A 19,256-nucleotide genomic window follows, 5' to 3' on the forward strand; every position below is an offset into this window, starting at 1 on the left:
ATTTGTGAAATGAACTAGCAAATGGAAGGCATGTCTCTCTGTGTCTCTCCCTCTTTCTCTGTCTCTTTGCCTTTTAAATGAATACAAATACAAAATGTTTTAAAACTTGAAAAACACAGTTGCTGCTCCCCCAGCTTCTGATTAAAGAGATCTGGGGGACCTGAGAATCTGCACTGGAATCCATTCCAGGAAATCCAACTAAGATCCCAGGTTGACCCCCGCTCAGCTGCCTTCCCTTCCAGAGCTGAGGACTCTGTCAGGATGGAGATTCCCCTGCTCCTCCCCCCAGAAACTCCACATGGCCTCCCCCAGAGAGGATTTTCTGTTGCAACCTGGGACTGGGCAGAATGCAGCGAAGTGCCCTCCCAGGCCAGGTCTGTGCGGGGCATCCTGGGTGCAGATGGCCAGCTAGCCAGCAGGGGGCTCCTGGGCACTTTTTGTGCTCCAGCTTCCAGGGAGCTGGCCAACTAGGCAGGTCCTGGCAGCACAGCCTGGAGAGGGGCAGGAGGTAGCCAGCAGGTGGCCTTGCTTGCAGTAACTGACATCTGGGAGGTCCAGGGGTCACCCTCACTCAGCACCCCCGTGTGGTTTCCACTTGATTCCTTCCATGCGGGACAAGGAAGGAGTGCAGTCCAGGTGGCAGACCTGCTCACTGTGGAACTCACACTCCCCAAAATATTCCCTGCATCCAATTCCAAGCACCCCACTCCTGGTCCCGGCCCACGTGCATCTCATTACCTGGCTCCCACGATGAGCTGGTTTCTGGAGGGATCCAGAGTGAGTTGGGAGAAGTCTCGGGCTCCAGGGTAGGTGAAGTTAGAAACCCATGGCTTCAGATCTGGTAGAGGGAGAGGCACCCTCAGGTTACTGTTGGCTCAGGTGCTCCCAGCAGCACCAGCACCCAACCAAAGAAACAAAGAGGGTGAAATTCAGGGTTGGGAGGGGGTAAACCTCCAGGAGATCTGGAGTTCACCTGTCCACCTCTGTGGGCAACCTGCTGGATGACCTGTAGGAGCTGTGTTGGTCACTGTTCTTCTTGTGCCCTGTCCCCTCCCAGCTCGAAGAAGCTCAGCAACCCCCAGGCCCACACAGACACTCAGTAGCCACCTCACTGGCACAGCCTGTCTGTCCTAGTTCTGAACTGTCCTCTACTAACACTCCCTCCCCGCAACTTCTTTTTCTCTGGACCCTACCCCCATCCAAGCCACCATCACCCCTTGCCTGGACCAGTGCCAAACCACCTCTTAACCAAGCTGGCTTCTGACTCATTTCCCACAGTGCAACTCGAAGCAATCTTTCCAAAAGGCAAATGTGGTTATGGCATCCTCAGCTTGGACAGCTCTTGGCTGTCCCCAGGAAAAAGTCCTGCCTCTTCGAAGGCCTGTAAGTTCTGGTCCCCTTGGCTTCCAACATCAAAGGCCTGGTGCATGCATTCTGTAGCCATCACTAAAGAATGATACATCACACTAGACCAATCTGTTGTACATACTGACAAGCATGCAAACCAGGGCAGGGAACAGGCCAGGAGGAGGTTATTGCGAGTTGCTCCAACGAGGCTGACTGTGTGGTGGGCAGGACAGGGTTGGGCTGCAACACCCATTGATTTGTGTAGAAGACACGGCTGGAAGCAGAAGTGACCCAGCAGATGCTCCCCTTCCTCAAGGAGCTCAGAAAAACATCTTTTGATAAATAAAAATAAAAAGCAGGTGCTACTGATTAGAACATAATGTTATATCATAAGATGTCAATGAATAAAGAAGCTTGGATGTGGATACATAAGAACTTCATGTAATATGTCACAATTTGTGCTCTGTAAATTTAAGGCTGTTATAAAATAATAATAATAATAAAGATTACAAAGAAAAAAAAGAGTGATACACCACCTTTCCTCCTCCAAGAAGCCCTCCTGAACTCCTAAGAGTCAGGACTCAAGGTTTGTCTGCTTTTCTGAATATTACAAGGCCCATCACACTTGGGTTTCACGGGATGGTTCACCTGGGAGCCCCGGACCTCCAGGCCCAGCCCAGCATCTCAGTGTCAGAAGGACTGTGAATAATCTGCAGCCTCCTTTTTTTTTTCTTTTTAATAATAAGGAGAGTCAGGTTTTTGGACAACGCCCCATGGAGATGGCACAGGGAGTATTGGTCAGCAACAAGCCCTCTGTCTAAATGAGACCCTTCTTAAGCTATGGCCGACCCCTGGGCAGAGGGGTCTGGGTGGGCAGAGGCCAGCTCGCAGCTCTCTGCATGGCCGAGAGCTGATTCAGCAGCACCAGCCAATGTTCCCTCATTCATGTCCACAAGACACCTGCTTCTTCCATTTTGGTCCACGGCCCATGACTCAGGGATGAAGGCAGCAGCAGCAGGAGGGGAAAGCTGTGTGGTAGGGCAAGCTTTCTGACACTTGGGTCTTAAGAGGAAGGGGGGAGCAAGGAAGTATCGGGCTTTGTGCCCACAGCACCTAAGTGGCTGGCTCACACACGGCCCCGAAGAGAGTGAGTGTGTGTGTGCATGTGTGTGCACGCGCAATCCAGGGGAAATAAATCATTGCTCATTATCCCTCCACTACCGAGTAAAAGCAGCCCTTCATTTCTGCACGACAGGCAAACACTTAATCGCTCCCTGGAGAACCGGGAGGTTTTTGCGAGTTGGATGTTTTTCAGAAAACTGTGATGTGCGCCATTAAAAAAAAAAAAAAAAAAAGCAAGAAATTCTGCAGCAAGATGAGGCAGGCCCTTGGGTCTGCCTCTGTCCCCAGCAGGTGACTGTGGGTAGGTTGGCAGGAATCATCATGTAAGCCACCACGGTGTTTGGGTCATGGAGGGACAAAGCAGAGGGTCTGGGCTTGGTAGGCCTGGTGTCTGGCTGACCTCAAGGCCACAGGATCAGAAATCCTGGCAGGATGTTATCCTACCTTGGAGGCTCAACCAAGGGTCCCCTTCCACCTCCTCCAGGATGCCTTCTGGGTTTATAGTCCCTCTACCCTGATCTTACCTTGTTCCATATTCTATCAGCCACCTCTGTTCCATTTGCACTGTATGTCACTGTCACTCCAGGTTACACTTGCACTGCACGGTAGGCACCGTGTTCCAGTCTCTTTGTGTGTCACTGTCACTCTGTATTCCATTCGCATTGTATGTCACTGTCACTCTGCCTGCACTCATGTCTTCTCTCTCTCTCTGTGCATGTGTGTCTGTGGCTGGGAGTGGGAGGGATGCTTGTCTGTTTGCACTCTCTCCTCTGCTCCCTTCTCACAGGGGTATACTCCAAATGTGGGCAACCAGCCAGGGTGGGAGGCAGAGGTGACATGGACAGTCTACAGCAATGAGGGGCAGAGGTGGCATGGACAATCTACAGCAAATTCTCCATGTAGGGCGGTTCAGGGTTTCATTCACACCCTTTCTTAGGGAGAAGACTGCAAGAGTGGAGAAGGCCAGTGGGGAGGCATGGAAGGTGTGGGGACCCTTCCAGGTTCAGTCCCTCTGCCCCAGCCTCAGAGGAACTGGCAGTGGCAAGTAGGAGGGGGCGAGGCATGCGGACTGCAGTTGGGTGCAGCGCTGTGATCTGGGGAGCCTCAGGAAGGGAGCCAGCCTCCACTTCATCAACAGGCACAGGGAACCAGAGGGAAGGCTGTCTTTGAAACACCAAGCACGTCCAGAGCTCCTTGTGCAGCTCAGGCTTGGGACAGCAACTTGAAGAGAAAAATGACATTCTCCATGACAGCGCCCATGATTTTAATTACAGTCAGTTCAATTACCCACTTTGTGGATTAACCACCACTGGTGTTAACTCCAGGCCAGCTTCTCCCTGCCACCTAGGAAGGCCACTTGGTGACCGATGGAGCAGCCCACAGGCTGGCAAGAAGCACAGATACCTGCAAGAGACACGACTGGATGATGCTGCAGCTTGCAGCTCCTGGAGGGCATTGAGGGGTTACTCGCCCATCAGCCACACGGAAGGGGACAGAGAGCTCACAGCTGCAGACCAGTCACAAGCCAGGGGTCACAGCCCACAGGGGTATTGGAACTTCAAGCCACCCGGCCATAGGGCAACAGCTCCTGGGAAACAGGGCACCACCCATTGCACAGGGGCCACACAGCTTGGGGGAGTCCTTAACTGCATACCTGGCCCTTCCAGGGATGCAAGGGAGAACACAGCCAGCCCTGGCCCAGGAGCATGGAGGCCACCAGGGAGGCGGGGAGGTCAAGGCTGAATGTACAAACAAAACAAAATAGAGGATTATGAATGTATAAGACATTGAATGTACAACAGAACAAAATAGAGGATTATGAGGAAACCTTTGCTCACCTCCAGGGGGGCCCATAGTGTTCAAGCACCAAGCAGGGCTCAGTCAAAATTTAGTGCCCAGACAGGAACAACTCAAAGCTACCAGACCAGAGGAGGGTTGGTGGGGGGCTGGGAGGCCAGGTTGACTCAGGCCCATATCTGAAGAATCAATCATGACTCCAGGCACCTGGGCACTTGAGGATGTACCTTCCACCTCATCAGCCAGTTCCCACCTCACCCGATTTGCCCAGTGTAGGTCAGCATGTAGAGAAGGCTATAAGAAATTCCTCCCTGCCAGACTCCCAGGATCCCTGCTTCAGAATCAATCAGGCCAGTAGCAGCCCTCCACCCCCACACCCCTACTGCCCGACACAGCCCAGTTCCCTTCCTGTCCTCTGTCTTCCCCTCCAGCGACAGTCACTGGCCCTCTCTCAGCAGCCATCAGGAGTCTAAGGGTGTGCACACGTTTTGCAGGCTTAGGACATCACTAATTTCCTTTAATCCATTTAAGCCTTCAAAGCCTTGGATCACACAAGACAGCGCTGGGACATAGCAGGAAACCTCATTTCCCCACAGGGCTTGTCCACAGCTAGGAATCCATGCTTCCAGCAAGCCCAGCCCCCTTGCCACATGGTACCCATACCATTCCACCTGCCTCTACAAACCCCACACAGGTTTGGGCTCACTGATGAATTCTCCCACTTTGGTTTGCATCTGGTTCCACACTCTGGCCCCGCATTCTCTGGGCTAGGGCCTCCTGCCTAGGGAAGTAGGGGCCACAGAGGCTGACTGCTCAGCCAGAAGGAGACAGAAAGTGTGGCATGTGGGAAGTCAGCAGAACTGTGGAGTTAGGCACTGGCCACTCTTGCCACCCTCTGTGCCTCAGTCTACTTGTTGAAACAGGGAGGTGACAATCCTTAGACCCTGCTTTCCCACAACAACCAGTAGAGCCAGCGCTGATCAACTTCAGAACCTGGGAACTGGAGGCCACACCTGCAGGGTCCATGCGAGTTGTTACGTAGCCAGTGGCTCCTGGAGTGTGTATGTGGTCAGATCACAGCCAGAGGCTCCCCAACCTTCTACATCTGGAGTGCTGGGGTGTGTGTATTCTGTTTCTTAGCTTATCACCGAATGCACATGCTGATTTCAGAAGCTCACACGGGTGAGAGACGGGGGTGGCCCCTGGAACACGGACAAGGACTCATAATCCCAGTTTGGGAAATACTTTACTGGGACACTCTCAGGTCGCCCTCCTTGATTAGTCACCAGGGCCCCTTTGGCTGTGGGTTCCCAGACCCCTCCAGCTAGGCATCCTTGCTGGCTCTGAGCTCAGAAAACTTTCCGAGAGAAGCCAAGAAGATATTGAGGAGTTTCTGTTACCTCCATGAAGGCTAGAGTCAAGACCATCAACCAATTCTCAGCTACCCCTACACCTAGCTTGTCCACATGTGACTTTCCTCTGCAGTAAAGGAACCCAAGAGAGAGAGAGAGAGAGAGAGTCCTCTACCCTTCTCCCCAGGTAAACACAGAGGGAGACTGAATAGCAATCTGGACACGCCAATGAGACCTTACAACCCACTGCAATCCTCTCTTATGGAACATTCACCCACAGAGAGGGTGGATCTTAGGACCCTGCAGAACACGGACATCCAACTATGCTTGCCAGCCTGCCACACACATCCTGTTGAGGAAGGAAGGATGGATGGCAGGTCTTGGTGGCTGCATAAGGGACAGGCAGGAGGTGCTCACCTTCAAAGGCCACGATGGGGTGCTCCCTCAGGGTACACAGCTGCTGCTCACTGCTGTGCTCATCGGAGACATCCTGGGAGCTGGAGGGATGGGACGCCAGCAGAGTGAGGCTGGGCAGCAACAGCGACACAGCCAGGGGTCCTGGAATCACCATGGTGGGCCCGTCGGCCGTCCTAGCTCCCAGAGGCGAGCTTGGGGGAAGACCTGCAATGCAAACATTCAGTGTTGCCAAACATGTCCTCCCATGTGGAGACTGTTAGTCCTGTATATATAATACATTCAGATTTTAGTAAATTGATTTATTTGGGGGTCAGGTGTTATGGGAAAGCAGGTTAAGATGTTTTCAACGCCACCATCGTGTATGAACACTGGCTCAAGTCCTAGCTACTCCACTTCCAATCTGATTTCCTGCTAATGTGCCTGATAAAGCAGCAGAAGATGCTTGGGTTTCTGCTACCACATGGGAGACCAGGATGGAGCTCAGGCCCTAGCCTCAGCCTGGCTCAGCTCTGGCCACTGCAGCCATCTAGAGAGTGAGCCATCAGATGGAAGATTTCTCTCTCTCTCTTGCAAATATCCTAAGCAGCAACTTGAGTTACAGTGCCAAATACCTACCACCCACTGCCCCTCCACAGGATTTAAAGATAAATTTAGATTGTATTTATCTCACTCAGTTTTTCCAGCAATGCAAAATTGTAGATCATAACTCGAGAGCTAATTTCCTTCATAATGGTATTCTGCACAACTCTGTCACATTATAAAACCTTTCCATTATGATCCCAAATGGCTCAAAGTTAGTCTTAATGATAAAGGTGGTTATCTTAGTGATTTAAATACATGGAGCAGGATAAGGGGGAAGCTATTTGTAAAAAGATAGACTGAGATCCACATCTCACACTTTGTATGCACTAAGAAAAATTCCAAGTGGATAGAAGATCTGAATGCTATGGATGAAACCACTAAAATGCTAGAAGAAAATTTGGAAGAATATTTTACACCTTGCAGAGGAAAAACACAACTCAAAATCCAGGAGCCAATGAAGAAAAAGATGGACATTTTAACCATGTGAAAAATCACAAACCTGTGGAGGGCCCTCTTCCTTCTGAAAATCATCAGGCAGAATCAAAACACAAATGACATATCATACACGGCTTTTTCCAATTCATATTACAGACACAATGCCTTCAAAGCCTTGGATCACACAAGACTGCGCTGGGACATAGCAGGACTAGGACTAAGATAGTTATTTATGTATTATATTCCTAATGCCCGAAGAACTTCTGAGGATCAAGAAGAAAAAGACGAACAATTCACAAGAAAAAAAAATGCACAAAGAACAGAAATGAAACAGAGTCTGAAACAGGAAAGACAGCTGCTCCCAATTACATGCAGAGTAGACACCCCCTTTTTGGCTTGACTGCAGTTTGTCCCCCACGATTCATGAGTTGGAGGCCTAGTCCCCACTTGTGATGATTCAACAGGTGACAGAACTTGTAAGACATGGATTCAGGGGCCAGGGGCTGGCATTGTGTTGCTGTCTGCAACCCCAGCATCCCATATGAGCAACTGCTGGAATCCTAGCTGTTCGCTTCTTATCCCACTCCCTGCTAATGGCCTGGGAAAGCAGCAGAAGATGGAACAAGTGCTTGGATCCCTGACCCATGGTGGGAGATCCAGATAGCATTCCAGGTTCCTGGCTTCATCCTGGACCAACCCCAGCTTTTGTGGCTATGTGGAAAATGAACCAGCAAATGGAAGATTCTCTCTCTTTTCTTCCCTCCCTCATTTTTTGTACCTCTGTCCTTCAAATAAATAAATCTTTCTAATACAAGGTGATGCTTGATGGCAAGGCCCTAGGGCCCTGGAGTACCTCTGGGAGTGCCTTTGGAGTAGGTCTGCACTCCAGCTTTCTGTCTCTAGACAGGATCCTGGCTTCATGTACCTCCACCATGATATGGCACAGCCAAGAGGACCCTCACCAGAGCCAAATACTGGCACCTTCCCCTTAAACTCCAAGACTGACCTAAACAAACTTGGGCTATTTCAGTGTAGAAAGCCCAAATGGGCAAATACACAAATTGTCACATATCGGCGCAGCAGAGCTCCAAGTCACACTTTATATGGTTGTGGAGAAAGAGACACTGTGCAACTTGGCACAGCCACTGGCAGAACCACCTACATACATACTGACCTCCAACCCAGTCCTGGGAATGAAGACCCAGGCTTCTCAAAGTGCGGTCCAGAAACTGACATGAATTCACATCCTGTATTGACTCTGGTAAGATAAATACAGAAACTTAGGATTTGGTGTATAAAAACCTTTATTGTGATTTGACAGTGGTTTTATGTGTACTGAATTGAATAACAAAATATTTGAGCCTATATTTTGCATGCGCTTATTTTTCCAATTCCTTTCGATAGTAATTCACTTTTTATTGAATTTCACATAAGTATCCATCTGTGACAGATCTGAAATGGAGAAACCAGAATGGGTTTCTTTGGCACAGGACTGAGAGGCAGCAGTAGATGACAAAGGCAACAGCGCATAGGCAAAGGGACTTGGAGATGAGATGCCTCCTGGTGGCATTCTTTGAAATGATAGGACAGAAAATGGCCAAACAGCCAGAAACATGTGTCTACCTAAAGGAATATTATGCAGCCGTTGAAAAGGGAGAAGCTTTTCTCTTCTGTGAAAGGTCAGATTGCATTAGGTCAGGGGATTACTTGCCCTGGGGGCATAGACCTGGTTGGGGGGGCAGGTCAAAGAGTCCAGAGGTGACTCTGAGAAGCCTCTCCAGGTTGACAGCTGAGGACTGGAGGGCCCTGGGTGTCTTCCTGTTTGAACACCTTCACCGCCAGCCTTCTTCCCTCTTCCCCTCTCAGTGCCACTCCTTCAATTCAGGCCTGGAAAATTCCAGCAGGGTGCTGTCCTTCCTGCCCCCACTTCCTCACATGTGGGTGAGGTGGGATAATGCTTACTGCCAGGTTGCTGCAAGCCTCCAGGGACCTGACCCGGTGGAGGGCATAGCTCCCTGCTAATATATTGTGGAAGACAGTGGAGAACAGTGGAGAACAGTGCAAATGTGTGGGCCCCTGCACTCATGTGGGAGACCCAGATAAAGTTCAGAAGTTCAGGGATCCTGGCCCAGCCTAGCTGTTGCAGCCATATGAATGATACAGCAGATGGAAGATCTCTGTATCTCCCTTTCTCTGTAATTGTGTCTTTCAAATCAAATAGATGAATACATATTTTCAAAATGCTGACTCTTATGACTACAGAATAAGGTATTCCTAGTTTAAGTCCTTACTTTATGGGCCTCCATTATTAATCAAACATCACATCTAGCCCACACACTTCAATTTCTCATACTCAGACCAAATACTCCTACGATTCCCAGGAATTTCTATTTCTGATATGTCTGTCTGACCTGATGCTAAAATAATCACAGAGTGTAGCCACTGGCAGAGCGCAGCAGGTGGTCAGCCGATTTCCCTGAGGTGGCACTGCACCTGCAAGGCTGTCACACTTGGATGCAAAGCTGCCTGAAGATAACATTCTGGAGCATGCAGCACTCAATCTGGCACAGAGCAGGCCCTTTATCAAGCCCATTCCCATAAGTTTCTTAGCATACGTACAGCCTGGGGCCACCGCTGTGGTGCAATGGGTTAAGCCACTGGGTGCAACACCAGCATCCCATATTAGCATGTGGGCTGAAGTCCTGGCTGCCTCTCTTCTGATCCAGCTCCTGGCTCATATGCCTGGGAAAGCAGTGGAAGATGGCCCAAGTGCCTGGGCTGCTGCCACCCGCATGGGAGGCCAGGATGGAGTTCTTGGCTGCTGGCTATGGCCTGGCTCAGAACTAGCCACTGTGGCCACCTAGGGGATGAACCAGCAGATGAAAGATCTCTCTGTGTCTCTCTTTCTGTCCCTCTGCCATTCAAAGAAACAAAACTAGTGTTTAAAGCAACTTGTTAAAGTGTATTGAAAACCTTCAGCTACTTACCTGAGCAGCCAGTACCATGTTCATCCATTCAGTTATTATAAAATGCTATACTGAGTACTTATTCAACACCCACTACATGCCAGGTCCTGTTCAGATGCAGAAGTACAGAGGGTATTCGCATGACAAAAGCACGGTCCCTGTCTTCACTGAGTTTCTAATGGGAAGACAAGTTGTGTCCCCAAATGGGAGACAGTGACCTGGAGCACAGTTGGGGAAGGGGATACCGCCTACACGTTGCTGCCCTGTCTCAAGCCACTGGTCAATGGCATGGGGCATAGAGAGCCCTGGGAGCAGACAAGGGGCCTGATGGGAAACTCTTAGGGACAAGAGAAGCCTTTGCCCCATTCTCCAATCAGAGCGTCACTGGCTATGTCTGCTTGCTGCCCCAGTTTCATGTGGGGCTTGGACACAGGGTCGCTTGGGCAGTGCTTGCAGGCGAGGGAGCGTATGTGCCTGCAGGCCAGGAAGCACGCAGTCACACAGGTGCCTGTGGAGGATGCTTGCCTGCTACAGGTTTTTCTCTAGGGCTCACCTTGCTAGCACAGATGGGAGCAGCAAGACCAGCTACATGGGAGAGGGAAGCAGCACAGAGCCAAGGGCCAGACCAGACAGCTGGAACCGGCGATGGCTGTAGAGTGTGCATGTCAGTCACCCATCCAGGCTCCCCTGGCACCACTGTGCCCTTGCCTGCTGGCCAGAGAGCCCAGTGCCTGCCCGAACCAGCCTCCTTGGCATGGCAGCAGTGGCAAGGAGGGCCAGCAGGGCATCCATCCAGAGGAGAGTAGCCAGGAGGTATCAGCAGAATGCATATGATGGTGTCCCAAATGCAAGCCTGGCTCTCAGCAGAGGTCCCAGCAGCCCAAGCACCCTTCCAGAGTCGGCCAGGGTGGTGATGGTGGTGGTGGAGGTGCAGGGGGCGAACTCTTTTGTTTTTCACTAGGAGATGGGAAGGGAGGTGTCTTCAAACTTAAGAAAATGAAGGCCTGATTACAAACAGTGAGCACATCAGACATGCTGCTAAAGCTTCTGGCCTGCAAAACTTGGGAGGAAACTGAGCAACCAAGCCCCCAGCATCAGTTTCCAGTGAAGCTGGGACTGGAATCCAAGACCCTCTGCCCAGCTCTGGCCACTTCCCTGTAGGACACATGGGCCCAGGTCCCGACAGAGCCTTTGGCTGTCATCACCCTGGCTCCACATGCGCTCCAAGCAGCCCTAGCACTTCTTTTTTTTTTGTTGGATTTCAGTGCTGGCGCGCTGCACAAGGAGAGTGATTTCTGGTTATCAATTATTCAGCTGACTTCCTGCTGTAAAGTGTCCTCCTGTGAATTTGGGCTGTATGAAGCCAGGTTTCCAGGTCCTGAGTAGCTCTGAGAACAAATTCCAGCGGTTCCAGATGGACAGGGCAGAGTCCGGAGCTCGGAGCTGTGCTGACAGCTGCCTGGCAGCCTCCCCAGGCTGGGACCGCACCCACCAGCCAGGGCCCAGGGCCTCCATAGGTCATTGGGCTGGGCAGGTGGGAGTGCAAGAGAGACTTCCTCCAGTCTCCATTTCAAGCTCAACCCTCTGAGGACCTCAGAAAAGGGGCTCTGGCTGGGCCTCCGCCCTAGGCCCCTTGCCTTCTTTCCAAGCCTCCCTCTGGCTGCCTGCCTGGGAAAGGGGGAGAAAGAGAGAAAAAGAAAAGAAGAGGAAATAGAGGAGGAAAGAATGCATTTTGTCTGTGGTTTGGCAGGGAGGGGATGGGATGTGGGGGTGCCCTAACTGCCCCCTTCCCCAATCCTGCACAGGCCAGGACCCAGCCCAGGACTTCTCAGGGGGTAGTCGATGGAGGCAGCTTCCCAGCCACCCACCCACCTCTCACTACTTGGGGGGGCCAGCTCAGCCAAACTCAGCACAAAGATAAGATTGAGATGCAGATCCTTTCCCTTTGCTCTGAATAGAGCAGATTGGATACGGATTTTCCTCTTTTCTTCCCATTTAGACTGCAAGACTGTCCACCTCTCCACCCTTCCAAGAAAGTTTGGGATCTGACAAGGGAGGGGCAGAAAATATTCACAGCACCCCCGCAGCCCCAGGGCCTGCGGTAAGGCTGTTCACATGCCTCTCTAGCCCAAAGACAAGTTCACTTCCTGCCTCTGAGCTGGACTGGGCCTCCGCAGGGGTCCCTAGGCTCTGCTTCTTCTCCCTGGATTCCTAGAAACCCACCAAGCCCTGCCAAGTCCCAGCTGTGCTCAGCAACTTCCTGCAGCCCCACCCAACATCTCTCCAACTACGATTAAAGCCGTGCAAGAAGAGCAGAGAAACATTCAAGGGAGTTTAACAGGAAGGGCTCCCACAGGTCATCTGGTTCAACTGCGTACAGACCAAGACTCCCAAGTATGAGATCAGGCAGGGGATGTGCAGATGAAGAACAGCCACGACCAGGCTGGCAGTAGCTGGCCACAGAGCATGCCCCTTGCCTGGGCTCAGGAGAGCACACAGAATGGCATAATTTGGCACGAAGAGGGAAGGCCAGGCCTCTCCAGGGCTTCCTCCATGGTCGGTAACAGCTCGTAGGTATGATGCACAGTTCACTGTGCACTGTGATCACAGAGCAGGGACTTACTCTGATGAACACAGAAGGTCAGCACAAGGGCAGGACTGAACACAATGAAGGGCAGGCTCGCATCATCTGGGACAACCATCGTGAACTTCAGAAGGATGACTTGTGGAGAAGGCAGACAAGCAGAGAAAATGACAAAGGGAGACAGACAGCCCTAGCTCCTGACACATGGCTTCAATGAAAACAGAGGAAGAGCCGACGTGGCTGGCTCCTTGCACACACTGGTCAAGGGAGAGTGGTGGCCATGGTGCACTAAGGTGACATGATAATGAGGTGTCCTAATTCCTGTCCCCCAAACACTCTGAAATATTTGATTGTTTTTTGCGAGAAAAAATGCAGACCAAGGAGGCTTGCCCGACTTTAATTACAGGAATTAAATGCTAAGGATGTTGCTAAACACAAATCAAGCTTATCTACTCGTTAGAGCTGCGCCCTTCTCCTCCTCCCCACGGGGCAGCCTCAGTCTGGGAAAATATTATGCGATCAGATATTCGGCTGCAGTCTAAAAGAAAAACCACACTGCAAAATAAGCCCGTGGCTTGATAGCAGACCACAGATCCCGTGAAGGACCTGGGGATTCCTCTGGCTTTCTAGAACAGGCATCTCTGTTTAACAAGCCTTAGTCGGGAGCGCCCATTGCTGTTCATCCTAATGTGTAGGCCTTCCTTTCATGCTAAAGCTCATAGGGCAGGCGATGGTGATAGTGGCACAACAATCCACGTACACTTACTTAATGCTGCTGGAGGGTTCCCTCCATAATGGGCTGATGGAAAGGCAAATGGCATTCCCTAAAGAAGTCAACACCACATTATCATGGGATCCGGTCCTTCCAGCTCCGGGTTCATGCGCAAATGAACTGGACGCAGGATCCTGAGGAAGTGTCTGCACATCCATGGTCATAGCATTCTTCTCAATAGCCAAGCAGTGGCAGCAACCCAAGCCTCCATCAACAGGTGAATGCATCCCAAATTGTGCTACATTCCTACAACAGAATAATATTCAGCCTTAATAAGGAAGGAGGGGGCCCAGCGCGGTAGCCTAGCAGCTAAAAGTCCTCCTCTTGCATGAGCCTGCATCCCATATGGGCGCCGGTTCTAATCCCAGCAAGACCCACTTCCCATCCGGCTCCCTGCTTGTGGTCTGGGAAAGCAGTCGAGGATGGCCCAAAGCCTTGGGACCCTGCACCTGTGTGGGAGACCTGGAAGAGGCTCCGGGCTCCTGGCTTCAGATCAGCTCAGGTCCGACCATTGCGGCTGCTTGGGGAGTGAATCAATTGACAGAAAATTTTCCTCTCTCCCTCCTCCTCTCTGTAATCTGACTTTCCAATAAAAAATAAAACAAATCTTAAAAAAAAAAAAAAAAAACAAGGAAGAGGGATAGGCTTTGTGGCGCCAAGAGTCAGGCCACTGCACTTCAAGTTCTAGTACTTCTGCTTTTGATCCAGCTTCCTGCTGGATGGGGCATCCTGGAAAGCAGCAGAGGACAGCTCAGGTACACAGGTCCTTGCCACCCACCTGGGAGAGCCAGGTGAAGTCCTGGGTTCCTGGCTTCAGCCTAACCCACACTGGACTACCGTGATCTCTCTCCTCTCTCTGTTGCTTCACCTTTCAAGTCAAAGAAAATAAATACACATTAAAAAAAGAAGAAAAGAAATTCTGATGGATGCTACAATGCAGATGAACTTGAAGACACTATGCCAAGGGAAACAAGCCAGTCACCAGGGGGAAACACCGTGTGACTATTTACAAGAGATCCTGCATCTAATGCACACAGACGGAAGAAGAGTGGTGACTGCTGAGCGGCAGAGAGAGGGGATCGGCATTGCTTGGTGGGTGTACAGTAAGATGAAAAGAGGCTTAAAGTGGACGGAGGAATGGTGACAAATACTAGTGAAGTGTTCACTTAGAAGACGGTTAGGGTCCTAAAGGGTCCTACCTCTAAGTAACTCCTGATGTACCCTGCGCCGAGATCCTGGGGGGATGTCAATGGTTGTCTGGGTGATGCAGTCTTCTCCCTGCCACTCAACTCAGTCTGACACCTTCTGCTAGCACCTTCTTTTTCCCTCCCCCGAGCGTCTGCCCAGGGCACCTGTACCCTGCCCAGTGAATGAAGCCAGCCCTTATTGTCCATCCACAGCCAAATGTGTGACTGGGACACAGGCAGCAACAAGAAGGTCTGTGAAGCCACACAATCTTTTAGAGACCAAGGCCAGGGTCCTGTTCCAGCTTCCTGCCTGTGGCCTGGGAAAGCAGTGGAGGATGGCCCAAAGCTTTGGGAACCTGCACCCGCGTGGGAGACCTGGAAGAGGCTCCTGGCTTCGGATCGGCATAGTATCGGCCCGTTGCGCTCACTTGGGGAGTGAATCATTGGACGGAAGATCTTCCTCTCTGTCTCTCCTCCTCTCTGTATATCTGCCTTTCCAATAAAAAAATAATAAAAATAAATCTTAAAAAAAAAAAAAACACTAAGCAAAAAAGGAGACTCTGGGGTGAGTCCATGGACCACAGAGGCAGTGTTTGATATGATGCAAGGGTCCGCAGGATTGCCTAATTCCTACTTGTTTCTTTATGTTCCTCTAACAAATTGTCACTGAGCCAGGCCTTAACACAGTGTGCACTTACTCTATAATCTCTCTAGAATTCCAGTCTGTGACTCTCTCAAAGGTGACAGCAGGGCTGCGCTCCCATCTGGAACTCCCATCCAGGGACAGTCCATGTCCTGGCCTCTTTCAAACCTTGGAGCCCAGACCCCTGCAAGCTAGCACCCTTGTGTTGCCCCTAGCCAGTCTTCCCTTGCTGGGGATAGGCCACACTGCTAAGGACCTGTGTAATTACATCATGTCCTCCCAGGCAACCCAGGAAACTACTTCCCCTCCTCTGCACCCTTCCCTGAACCACATCTGCAAAAATCCCTTTGCTGATATTCAAGCAAAATACAAAATCAATAGATATATAGGTGAATAAGTATATACATACATTCTCATGGATGAACTGGATAATGGAGATTACCATCCTGGGAACGGAAGATCCATGGCAGTATGCATCTCTACTGCCGAATAAAAGGAGGACTCCCAATGAAACAGTTCAGTCTTGACAATAGGATACTAGATTTTCTACTTTTGTCTATTACTACAATTCCATGATAGCCGAATGTTAAACTGCAGAAGGTACCATCGGGGGCGGGGGTAGAGAGGGGCTGATTGCAGGCATGGAGAGAAGGAGGACCTGCAGGCCATATGACAGTGTCTGTCCATGGGAAAGATGACAAGCCACAGGATGAAAGGTGAATCCCACATCAAAAGAAGGAAACCCACGAAGTTCAGCACCCAAGCCCTCCCAAAGAGTGGTTATCGCTCACTCCCCAGGAGGATTTTCCAAAGCTTCCTTCTTCCAGTAACGAGTTCTACTAGGTTCTTAAAATAGGTCTGACACCCAATTTCTCAGTAACACATACGGGATGCTTGTAAATCCACGGAAATGAAGTGATACCAGTCACATCTGCCGATTGCCTTCTAAGCTGGGGCTGGCATAGACAGACAGAAGGAACCGCCAACTGGGGAGACTCCACCCTGTGCCCCCATGCATGAAAGTCACCCTGCTTAATCTTCCCCGTCACACATGCAAGGGACAGGTCACAGAGGGTCAGCTGCGGGCCTGGGCTGCCACCAGGTTTCTCTCTCCAGAACCCTGTGCTTTTGGCCTCTCCCTAGATAATAGAGGTTTCTTGGGGTGTTTTGTGTACAGTCATGGGAACAGCTGCCTCCTCCTGCACGCTCATGGAGGAGGAGGGTGGCTTCTGGTAGGATGTTGAAACTTCTGAATGGGGACAAAACTTTCATTCTAATTTAGGAGCCCAGATGCCTGAGCAAGGTAAAAATGCTAGGATGCAAGTGAGGGATATTGTGTCTCTTTGAGAAGCCACCATGGGAGACAAGGAGACAGACAACCAAGGCATCAGAGAGACCAGGAACTTTGGCCATATGTGACTCTCCTGAAAATACTAAGGACTGCTACAGGTGACACTAGCAGGGCCATGTACATGCTGGCCTTACTTCCCTGTCTTCCCCCTGATTGCACTGTCCCATTTGTCCTAATGTTCCTTTCCATTTTTGGTTCTCCAGGACGCTCTCCCCTATGTTTCTGGATAATCCCAGCCTCTGTCTGCCCTTTCCTAGGGCTTCACTTCCACCTGTTCTACCAGCTGTCCAGCTCTCCAGCATCCCTCTGGACTACAGACCACACAGTTCATCCCAATACAAGTACTCCTGGCATTGCTCCTGCAGCCTGCCCCACATGAATTTGCTCTCTTTCTCGCTGAATCTGCTCCCACCACACTCCCATGTCTGCCATGTGTCCCACAGTTCTCTCTGGGGTCCTGATGCACATCCCAGCAAATCCAAACTCTATTGTCACTCAGCTCCCACACCCAATCTACTGCCAAGTCCTGGTATACTTGTCCCTGAGCACTAGGTTCCAACTGCAGAGATCCCCAGGGTTAGCAGGTGATATGCTGGACCCATAGGGATAGGTAAACAGCTACTCAGCTCTCCTGTCCTCTGGCTGACTATGGTCTTGGATGTCTATCTCTAAAGAAAACCCACACTTTTGGATCTATGAGAATTCTCTCACATTTAAAAATTGGTAATCAGTTGCATTTTTTTGGAATCTTACATGCACCAAACAAAATATATCTGCTTATGACCTCCAGGCTGTGACCATTTGCCCACTGTTTCGGCTCTGAGTTCTCACTGCCCACGGGACCCAAGTCCACACCTCCTCCCAGACATGGAAGGCCCTACCTCCTGCCAGTGTCCCTGGCCCAAGTGTTCCAGCTCCCCCCTTGCTCATCTCAGGCCCCCGGAACAAACAAGCTCCATTGCTCTAGATACAAGACCCTCCTGATAGGCACGGAAGGCAAGGGAGAAGAGGAGGCTGGTCCACTAAGGTCAAGGCAGCCATTACTCAGCATAGTTAAGCATTGGTGTCTATTTCTCACCCCCCTGCTTCTCTCATGCTCCCTGCTGGTTAAGTCCAGAAGGGCTTCACGGTGGCATGCGACCCTGGGCAGAAACTAAGACAGCAGGCTCCTTCCTGGCTGTGCCAGAGGAGGTGTATGCAGAGGTCTTGTTTGGGTTCCCATGTGCAGCTCTGCAGTCTCCACAGGCTAGGAAAAGGCAGTTATGTCTCAGCCACAGGGACTACAATTAGGCCAGAAATCTCTTGGGCCAGGGCCTAGGTCTGAACTGGAGTCTCTGCTCTCTTAGTGCCAAACACACCATGGGTTGCCTCCTAGACAGCGATTAACCTTGGCCTTAATAGCAAACTCCTACTTGGTACTGAGCAGCAGGTTTCAGGCCCAGCTTAGACAGCTAACTTTCTAGCCTCTTGGATGCATTGGAGTGTAGTTTGTATGCACAATCTGGCCCTTGAGAGAGAAGCAAAAGCCACTACAGACTCTTGTCTTGCCAGAGAACAATTCAGCCAGCACCAGCTCCTGCCTTCCCTCCACCTTCCTTCCTGGCATGTAAATGCACTGCTCTGAGTACAGCAGCCAGCTACAGTTTAGCCATAAACAAGAAGCAAGAGCAACAGCTGACCTGATACTGCCAAGTCAGGGAGCAGATGCAACTTCCCCACCTCTTGTAAAGTGATCCTGGCTTTCAGAGCTATAATGGGTGATGCTTTTTGTTAGTGCAGCCAAATGCATTCCTAAGTGGTTCACTCCCTCGGCTAACACCTCTTCTCTCCAGGGATATAGGTTAAATGACTGTTTGTTGTTTTTGAATGGAGAAAGGCAAGAGTGGACATGCTGCCCGGAGTACTTCCCAGTCAGGATTGCCCAGGCTCTGGATCAGGGACCGGGAAAGCAGGCAGCAGTGTTGCTGTATTCCACAGATGCTCCTAGTTGGCCTTCTTAGAGTTGGCCATGCAGCAGGAGCTTGGTCAACACAAATTTGGATGAATCCATAAATGCATTGAGGGAGGTAGCACTTTTTGGCATCTGCCAGGAAGAACTCTACAAATTATTTATTTGCATTTTATTTGAAAGGCACAGAGAGATGGGGTGAGGGTGAAGGAGAGAGAGAGGAGAGGAGAGAGGGAGGAGAGAGAGGAGAGGGGAGAGAGAGAGATCTTCCATCTGCTGGTTCATTCCCCAAATGACCACCACAGCCTGGGTTGAACTAGGTGGATGCCAAGAGCCTAGAACTCAATACAGCTCCCCACATGGGTGGCAGGAACCCAAGAACATGAGCCACCTCCTGCTGCCTCCCATGGTCCGCATTAGCAGAAGCTGCAATTGGAAGTGGAGCCAGGAATTTAACCCAGGGATCCTCTTAAAGAACACAGGTATCCCAAACAGTGTTTTGACAGCTGTCCCAAACACCTGCTCCCCAGAAAGGGATTCTTAGGCAGTTAAAGAAATACAGTTCAGGAACTAGTGTTGTAGCATATTAGACCTCTGTTTGTGATGCCAGCAACCCATATGGGCACCTCTTTGGGTCCCAGTTGCTCCACTTCCCATCCAGCTCCAAGCTGGTGGCCTGGGAAAGCAGTGGAGCAGGATGGCTCAAGTCCTTAGGCCTCTGTGCCCACACGGGAGACCTGGAAGGTGCTCCTG

The 19,256-nt window shown here is 50.8% G+C and overlaps 1 protein-coding gene across 2 annotated transcripts in view; it reads right to left on the reverse strand.

The window, feature by feature from the left end:
• Nucleotides 1–6,240, reverse strand: part of SEMA5B (semaphorin 5B) — a 42,330-nt gene extending 36,090 nt beyond the window's left edge. The window contains exons 1-2 of one of the 2 annotated variants that reach the window (XM_041002819.1): nt 6,036–6,240; nt 739–838 (exon numbers count right to left, since the gene is read on the reverse strand). In XM_041002819.1, coding sequence (XP_040858753.1) covers nt 739–838; nt 6,036–6,189 — 254 coding nt within the window. In that variant the 5' untranslated portion in view covers nt 6,190–6,240. The remainder of the gene's footprint in view (nt 1–738; nt 839–6,035) is intronic. The other variant, XM_041002820.1, reaches the window with a different exon arrangement.
• Between the last annotated feature and the right edge of the window lie 13,016 nt (nt 6,241–19,256).

The sequence above is a fragment of the Ochotona curzoniae genome, unplaced genomic scaffold (assembly GCF_017591425.1).
Source record: "Ochotona curzoniae isolate NIBS_2020 unplaced genomic scaffold, NIBS_Ocur_1.0 scaffold_2587, whole genome shotgun sequence".
NCBI lineage: Eukaryota > Metazoa > Chordata > Mammalia > Lagomorpha > Ochotonidae > Ochotona > Ochotona curzoniae.